This window comes from Lipotes vexillifer, unplaced genomic scaffold (assembly GCF_000442215.2).
Source record: "Lipotes vexillifer unplaced genomic scaffold, Lipotes_vexillifer_v1.1 scaffold104, whole genome shotgun sequence".
Lineage (NCBI taxonomy): Eukaryota > Metazoa > Chordata > Mammalia > Artiodactyla > Lipotidae > Lipotes > Lipotes vexillifer.
Window position 1 is genome coordinate 2,932,130 of NW_006789458.1, and position 9,465 is coordinate 2,941,594.

Sequence of the window (9,465 nt, forward strand, 5' to 3'; positions counted from 1 at the left end):
TCTAAAACGTAGAGCTCAGAGAGGTTAGGCACCAGCTATGAAGGGAGCCTCTGCCAGCTGCAGAATGGAGATCCAGCATGTGCTAGGTTTTCACCTCTCAACACTTCTGCCCCAGTGAAAAGAAAAGGATATAGAGCATAGAACTGGGGTCTGCATGGTTTTGCTTCTCTTTCTTTTCTATCATTGTCACTTTCTGGGTTGCTAGGTTCGTGGATTGATGTCTAACACTACCCATTGTGTATTGGTGATTTGCGTTTTGTAATTAAGAGGAACAATGGGAGTCCATTGGGTCTCGTTATATATAATGGTTGGTTTAATTTGTTTCGCTTCTATCTTGTTAATTGTAAATTGATCATTAAGATTTGAATTCTAATCTGTCACCAGGGTTGTGGGTATTGAGGCTAGAGCAATGATCCTGGCTTTAATCACTGATGATGAGAAACAAATTTTATAATTTTGGTACATATTGCAGTTCATATATTTTAACACTGTATTTTATGGTGTTATAAATATTGTTAAATGACTTTTAGTGTAGTTTTACTGTGTGGACTATAATGTATAAATTATATTACTGTTTTGGCAAGAGTAGGTATCCAACTGTGTGAGTTTAATTGAAGTAAAGAACACATACCCTGTTGAACTATTTCTTTTCCCTGGCATGTTTAGATGATGTTAGTTTGGGATGCTACAAAAATTATATTCTACAAGAAGAAACTGATATTGTCCTCTGCCAATTATTACCGAAAGTTGAATGAGACTCTAAAAGAGTAAAAAATTAAGGGGTCATGTTTTTCCTTAAAAAGCAATTATCACTGTAATCCTAATTATCGTAGTAAAATATTATACTTCATGAAAATGTAATTACACAGTATAACTGGTATATAAAAATGCAGTGAGAAGTTCATGCTTCTGTAAAGGCAGTAATTACCTAAATTTTCTATGAAAATGGATTAGAATCCATTTTCTTTTTATATGGCACTAGGATAATCATGCCACAAATGTAATCTCAAGCTAACATAGAAGCTCGTAAGTTTACTCTTTGAACTTTGCAAACTGCTAGTTCTTTCAATATATCATGGACTCTAGACAGATAAAAGATGATGTCCATGTACATATACCAAATTTTTATTGAACATTGGAAGTTGGTAGGCAAATTACTATTATAAACAAAGAAAAGCATACACATAAAATATGCAAAGCAGAAAAGTACTGTAGCAATAAAATACCTGATAGTAATATGTACTTAACAATTAACATTTATATTTTTGAAATTCTGTATATAAGATATCCTCAGTATAGGGCATTTGGTTATAAATGCAAAGAAGAATTAAGGAAAAAAATTTCCTGTAACGTTACCATCCAGCTAACTATGGTTAACTTTTGACATGTTTACTTTCAGTCATTTTCCATGTGTAGGTAAATGTGCGTGTTACCATGCATTTATATTGTGAGTGATATACTTATGTGTGTATATATGTATATATATACATATATACATACATACATATATATATATGTATATATATATATATATATATACAGTTTTACATCCTGCTGTTTTTACTTAATATTATCTGATGAACAGTTTTCTACATCAGTAAATACTCAGGAAACATAATTTTAGTTGAATCATTTGTATGAATAATAATTCATCAGAATTTTAAACTCTTTTTAAATGTAATGAATAATATAATAATAATTTTATACATAAATATGAATTTTTTCATGATTTTCTTAGTTGAGATGTCTAAAAGGGGATTGCTGGTCCAAAGACTGTGAACCCTGTTAAGGCTGTTAATGTGTATGACTTTGCTCAAGTACTGCACTAAATTCTGCTCAGTATATATGTGTACATAGCAGTTTGTGACAAAAAGAAGTGAGAGGTTTTTCAAAAAAGGAGTGAGGGGCCATGTTGCACAGTGGGTGGGGCAACCCCTTTAGAGTTGGACAGACCAGTGTTTGTGTCTGGGCTTGGGTAATCACCATTTAGGTGACCTTAGGCGACTTATTAAACCTCATATTTACCTCCCAGAGAAAAGGGAATAAACACTTATCTTGTAGGATTAATTGAGATATAATGTAAAGGATGAATTCCACTACCAAGTGTAGTGTAGGCATACAGTAAATGTTTTATTAGGCATTTCTTTGAATAATAGGGAAATTGAATGTTTTATAAATGTTTATTGATCATTTATGTTTCTTCCTCTGTGAGTATTTTTCATATCCCTTGTACTTTTTTAATTGGAATTTTGATGAAGTGTGGGGATAGCAGTTTATTATATAATGCTTCTAATATTCATTTGTCTCATTTTTTACGTTCCCCTTTTTTTAATTTTGAAAAATTTGTTCCCAGTTCTTTTTGTTTCTTAAGAATTTTTTCAAAATCAAGATGACTTTATTTTTTGTTTTAAATATTACAATACATGTAATATTCAGAAAATACAGAAAAGGAAAAAAAATATTTTATATTTCTAATCTGGACACCAAGAGATAATCAATATTAATATGTGGTATACATGTCAAAATATTTTTTATTTTATAAAATAGAATTACCTTATGCTGATTTTTAATATTTTCCTTTTTTACCAATATGTCATATTTTTAGGTCAATATATAACACCAATAAATAGCCATATTATCAGAATGGCATCTTGATATTTCTTTTTTTAAGTAATGTAACTAATCATCTGTTGATACATTTCTGGGTTAAGTTTTCCTATATTGGGTTGCAGAGCAAGGTTGTTTCTAGAAACAGTGCTACAAGGAACATGCTCATGAAAACATATGATTTTGTTGTATGTAAAAGCTTTATATTCTTATATTGTAAAATCTATGTTTCTTTCCTGACTTTTAAAAAGTGACTTGTTTTTCTGGGAAAGTACCTGAGAACAGATAAATATTCTTATGCATTTTTTTCTAATCCGGTTTAAGGATATTTTGGGGCCTTTTGGAATTTTAGTGCATAATGCATATTGTGATAGGAAATACTAATCGTGGAAGAATACTAAATTAAAAATTTCATATAACTGCTCCTAAATTCTTTTATATTGTATGTGATTTTGAAAGGATAGACATAGTCATCATTTACTTATTTAGACTATTTCAAATATAAGTAAATTCTTATTAGAAGAAGTAAATATAGATTGAGTGCTTAATCTGAGCTTGAAAATGAGATAATCCATACCCTTGTGTGTAATCTGTAATCTAGCAAAAAGGATGAGGCACAGAGCACAATTCACAGGAATAAATTATAAGCTAATATATGCATAAAAGCTAGAGGTAGTTTCAAAAAATGTGCTGACATAATGAGAACTGCAAATATTAATCAGAGCAAGCTTTCTTCGAGATGAAACTTGAACCAAAGTGAAAACAAAATGAGGAATGAGGTGAACTAAAAGCGAGCGATCGCTTCATGCCACGTGAAGCAGCTTGGTCCTTGGGATAAATTCCCTTAGCAAATCCAAATCTTTTCCAGGAAAAAAAAAAAAAAAAGGCTATGTCACCTAATGGAGGAATCCTTTCTTTGGAGGGAAATAATTTTACATCAAGCATCTCACATAAACCTCAAGAAACGAACCAGTTGTTAACTACTTGTATTTTAATGTGCCAGACTTCTCAGCTTTCAGTTCTAACCTATGAGGCAGTGGAGTATGAGGAGATGGTGGACTAAGGAGTAATGTTTAATTAAATCAAGGACAAAGTACAATTTTTCTTGGACAGATGTCTCTCTTAGCTTCAAATTTTGAGCCTTGAAATGGCCATCCAAGACACTGAAGAAGTAACATTATTTCCTGACAAACACCAATCATCACCAAAGTAGAGAGATATCTGTAATCCCAAATGAAATAATGTGAAAACAGAAAGAAAATTGGGGGAATGATACCTCACTTAGCAAATGGAGGAAGGTGAGTCTTAAATGTCTGCAGACAGGGATACTTGTATGTGAAGCAAGCTGATCTGCTCTCAGGATCCCAGAAAGACTTAGAAGGCAGGAGTGGAATATAGGACTGAAGCCAAAGTTGACAGTTCTACCCCCACCCCATGCAGCCAGGTGACTATCCCTCCTCCACCCAGAAAACTAGGAGCTTCCCCTCTGAAGAGATTAAACCAGCAGGCACTGGTGAAAATAGCTGCACTGAAATTAGAATAGAGGAATTAATTAAAAGTCTACATTCTGAAAGGTGAGTACACCACCCCTCTATTTCCAACCAGCTCCTAGACCACTGATGGTTAGGGTTGTACACAAGCAGGAAAATGGAGAATCCTTCTTTTGAGAAACAGAATGGCCACAGGGGAAAGAATTACGGATGCTGATAATATTGGGAATCTCCCATCAGAAAAGATGGCTTGCCACTCGGTCATTCTACACTAAAGCCCACTTGTTTAGGGAAAATAAATGTACACAAACGCATGTGTAATCATAATATACTCCTTAGACAACAAGGACCAATATTTATGTAGCTGTTATGACATAAAACTGATACTGATTTAACTACAAACTGAAATATTAGTAATTACATTGACAAGCTGGAGGTGGAGTCGGGGGGCAGAGAACCACCATTTTTTTTTTTTGCGGTACGCGGGCCTCTCACTGTTGTGGCCTCTCCCGTTGCGGAGCACAGGCTCCGGACGCGCAGGCTCAGCGGCCATGGCTCAGGGGCCCAGCCGCTCCACGGCACATGGGATCTTCCCGGACCGAGGCACGAACCGGTGTCCCCTGCATCGGCAGGCGGACTCTCAACCACTGCGCCACCAGGGAAGCCCCACCATTTTTTAAAACTATATGATTTTAATCATATACCATTAAATTAGCTATGTTAATTAAAAGAAACAACTCTGTCAGAAATTAGACCTGGGGTTGTTCCTGTAACAGCATGGTAGCTGGCCTGTAATAGATACTCACTAAATTTTTGGTAAATTAATAGTTGTCTTTTTAAAAACGGGATTTGATTATTATCATTTTTGTCTTGTTCCTTGAAAAAATTCTCTCTGTTGAAGTTGTTATTCCTTTATCTGTCTACCAGTTGAGTTCCTGCAGTGTGTATATCCTTCTACTAGACATTCTGTAATTTCTGAAATATTTTATTTTACATAAAATAATTTTTATTGACACTGTTATGTTTAAGTACAGAGTTCAAGAAAATGATAAGGTTATACAATAAAAACACGCTCTGGTAATAAGAACCTTTAACATCTGTCACTTCTGTGTTTACACCTCTCTAGATCTGAAATAGCTCAGCTCAGTCAAGAAAAAAGATATACATGTGACAAACTGGAAAAGTTACAGAGAAGAAATGATGAATTGGAGGAACAGTGTGTCCAGCATGGAAGACTACATGAGATAATGAAGCAAAGGTAATAAAGACTTAATAATCAACTGATGTGCCACCTATTGAATGTGTTTGGTTCAAAAACAGGATGGGAATTGCTGTGGAATAAATAGAATTCATGGTTACTATGGTACTCAAGGAACATGCTTAAAATCTAATATTTCTATATATTTATGCTTTCTCAATTTAGGTTGCTCTTATAATACACAGAGAGGAGAGCACATTCCCTCTTTACTATTCTCTAAAGACACAGAAGTAGATTTAATATAGAACATTGTAGGAAAACCATCTACCTTTAAGGTGCAAGCTGGTAATGTAATATGCAGGAATTTCAAAACTTCTCTTCTAGAAATTAGGTTTTGTATGTATTTTTGTAGGATAAAGCATGTAAGGCCCAAGAAGGTTAAATATATTGCTAGAGTCAGAATTTGACCCCAGACCCTTTGGTTCTTCCTAGTAGTGTACTTTGAGCAAGTTACTCAACCTCTCTGAGCATCAGTTTCTTCATCTATATATTGGAGCTAACAGTAGCCACTTTGCAGTTTGATATAAAGATCAAATATAATATATGTAAAGCACCTGGCTCATTATAGCCACCTACTAAATGGAATCAGTATTTACTCTCTTTTGCTAGATGGAGAAGCTCAAGCTGAGAGATACTAATGTATTTGCTCAAAGTGCCATATTGAGTAAGTTGGTAGAGTTCAAACTTGTTTCATGATCTTTTGATTCCAAATTCCTTTCCTTTTTTGTGCAGTATTTTTTTTGTGTGTGAAAAACACAGTCCCTTATATTTACTATAAATGTGTCATTCCTAATTTCTATACAGTGATGAATTACCCAGGAAAAAAAATCTCAGCAATCACATACATAATAGCAGTTAACCTTCCAGTGGAGATAGTTTTCTTGGCATCCATCTCCCCATTTCTATCCCATCCCCAGACACCCCAGGCCTACTCTGTTTCAAAACCAATTGTTCATATAACTGAGGGGAAAAGAAAATATTTAAATACTCCTTTTGTCATTATTTTTTAATTTAAAGTAAACATAGAGTCCCTCGGCAGGGGGAGGAGGAATGTTTATAAATTTGATCACTTTCTCTATTGAAGAGAAGAAAGGTAGTCAGAAAATGACACCAAATATTAAAATATGAGTATATTTATAAAGAATTAATCATTCATTTATTTTCTAAGCCAGAGATCAGCAAACTATTTCTGTAAAGGACCAGAGAGTAAAATATTTTAGGCTTCCTGGGCCACGAGTAGTCTCTGTCACGTAGTCTTTGTTTTGTTTTTGCTTTTTTTTACAACCCTTTAAAAAGACAAAAACCATTCTTAGCTAGAAGACCAACAAAATGAGTGAAAAGATTTGGACCTTGGGCTATAATTTGCTCCTGTACTATGCAACCAACTCATCTTTCTAATATTTCTTTTCTTACATCTGTATATTGTTTTAGAGTTCACAAAATTCACCTCACGCATGTTTTCTTACCTGAAACAAACCTGGGAAGTAGTTGTTATTATCATCTTCCTTTCCAGGTGGAAAACTAAGGCTCAGAAAGATAAAGTTGCCAACTGAAGGTCATATAGTAAATTAATCATTCATTCATTGATATGAATGATAGTAAATTCATTCATTCAACAAATATTTATTGATTGCTACCATGTGTCATGTTCTCCACCACATGCTGGGAATAAAAAAGCAAAGTAAATATAATTCCTAGTCTAATGGAGTTTACAGCCTTACAGGGAAGATGGATATTGACAAGAGAATTTCACAGATATCTAATTAATTGCAGTAATGATTAGTTATATGAAAGTAAAATATACTTTGTGGTATAAGCACATTTAATAAGGTGACTTACCCTGATCAGAAGAAGTTTCAATGAAAAAAATGACACTTGAAATGAATCTATGAGTGACAGTATAGGGATTATTAGTCCTAGGGCAGGAGCTGGCAAATTGTACCCCAGCCCAAGCCCATTTTGTATGGCTCAGGAACATAGTCATGCTCATTTGTTTACATGTTATCTGTGGCTCCTTTCACCCTACAATGTCAGAGTTGAGTATAGGTGAGTCAGAGACTGGCCTATTTATTGGCTCACAAAGCCTAAAATATTTACTATCTCGCCCTCTCCTAAAAATGTTTGCCAGCTCCTCTTCTAGAGAAAAGAAAACTGTAAATTGAAGGTCCTGAGATAGGACATTTAAAGAAGGAAAGAAACTGTGTTTAACATAAAGAATAATGGAAAAAATAGCATGTGATAAGGTTGGAGAGGCAGGTGAGTGCTGGATAAAGACAAGGCCTTTAAGTTTTTATTGTAGACTTTTCACTTTATCCTTTTACTAAAAGGAAGATATTAAAAGATTTTTTTAAAAACAAAGGACAATTATGTGATCAAATTTGCATTTTAAAAATAGCATTCCAGCTCCAGAGTAGATAATGGACTGGAGCAGAGCCATGGTGTTTACACAAGACCAGTTAGGGAGCTACTGGAGCAGTTAGTCAAGTGATGATGATGGCTTAGATTGAACTGATAATAATGATGCTGGAAGTAAACAGATTGGTGAAATATATAGGAGGTGAAATCAACAGGACTTAATGACTGATTGGCTATGTTGGGTAGAGAAGAGTGCATATCCATATTTCTGACATGAGCAATATGTACATAGTGGTAGTACTTAGTGAGAATAGAAAATACACAAAATAAGCAGGTTTGTGGTTGAGATGGCCTGGGTTTGGGATAAGACCAAGTGTTAGGTTTCGACCCTGTTGAATTTAATGTTCAAGAGCATTGTACAAATGGATATGTTGAATATGCATGGGGACACAAGGGACTAAGCTCAGGAGTGAGGACTGGGCTGGAGATAGAAATCCCCACTGGCTTACAGAGGATATTAGAAACCTTGGGAGTAAATGAGGTCACCTAGAGAAATAAAGTGAGAAGGAAGATGGGCTTAGTGAATCCTAAAGAACATCAAAAGTTTTAAAGGTAAGGTAACCTGAGAAATAACTAGAAACTGAAAAGGCTTGTTATCATGCATGCTGACAGATGGAAATACTTCAGGAAAGAGGAGGTGATCTACCAGATGCTGCTGAGTGATTAAATAAGACTGAAAAGTATCCACTGGACTTAGTGACATGGACAACACTGGTTATGTTAACAAAAATATTTGTACTGGAAGAGTGGGTACAGAAATCATATAATATGGATTGAAAACTTAGTGTGAGTTGAAAAATTGAAATAGCAAATTTAAACCACTTTTTCATAAGATTTGGATGCACAGAAAAGAGGGAAGCAAGAGAAAGCAAGAGACAGACCAACCAACTGGTGGTGGGTAGATGTATTGGGAGGGGCATTTTGGAAAAGAGAATTTTTTGAGTTGCAGTAGATGTGAATTTATTAAATTCTGATTGTCAAAGTTATTAAAGTTATAAAGTCAGGATAGTTACATTTTCCAGCTGGTAGTTTGGAACCCCTGGTGTCCACAAAGCACACCAGGGAATTCAGGCTAAAGATAGCAATGGTATTTCTTTCTAGTTATATTTTAAAATAAGTATTGAGTCATATATTTCTCCCTAGAAAGTAGAACCACGTGAGAACTCCACAGTGTATACAGACGGAGCAAGCCCTAGAGCTAGAGGAAATGGGCTGAACACACTCATGTGTTCTCATGTGATTTAGTATTATGTCACCAACCCCCAGAAATCCTGGTTGTTTTTTTGGTTATATACTTTCACATTTTAAAAAGTTTCTTATGGTAGTGTATTGTTTAAATTATATACATAAAAACCATTGAATGGGGACTTCCCTGGTGGCACAGTGGTTAAGAATCCGCCTGTCAATGCAGGAGACATGGGTTCGATCCCTGGTCCGGGAAGATCCCACATGCTGTGGAGCAACTAAGCCCGTGCACCACAGCTACTGAGCCTGCACTCTAGAGCCCATGAGCACTGAGCCCATGTACCACAACTACTGAAGCCCGTGTGCCTAGAGCCTGTGCTCCACAACAAGAGAAGCCCATGTACCGCAATGAAGAGTAGCCCTGGCTCGCTGCAACTAGAGGAAAGCACACGAACAGCAACGAAGACCCAACACAGCCAAAAGAAAAAAAAAAAAAAAAAAAAAAAAATA

General features: G+C 35.2%; 1 protein-coding gene across 1 annotated transcript in view; it reads left to right on the forward strand.

The window, feature by feature from the left end:
• SDCCAG8 (SHH signaling and ciliogenesis regulator SDCCAG8) overlaps nucleotides 1-9,465 on the forward strand; it is a 265,480-nt gene that overhangs the window by 172,971 nt on the left and 83,044 nt on the right. Inside the window, 1 exon segment of the mRNA XM_007462638.1 lies at nucleotides 5,224-5,355. Within this exon segment, the coding sequence (XP_007462700.1) occupies nucleotides 5,224-5,355 (132 nt within the window).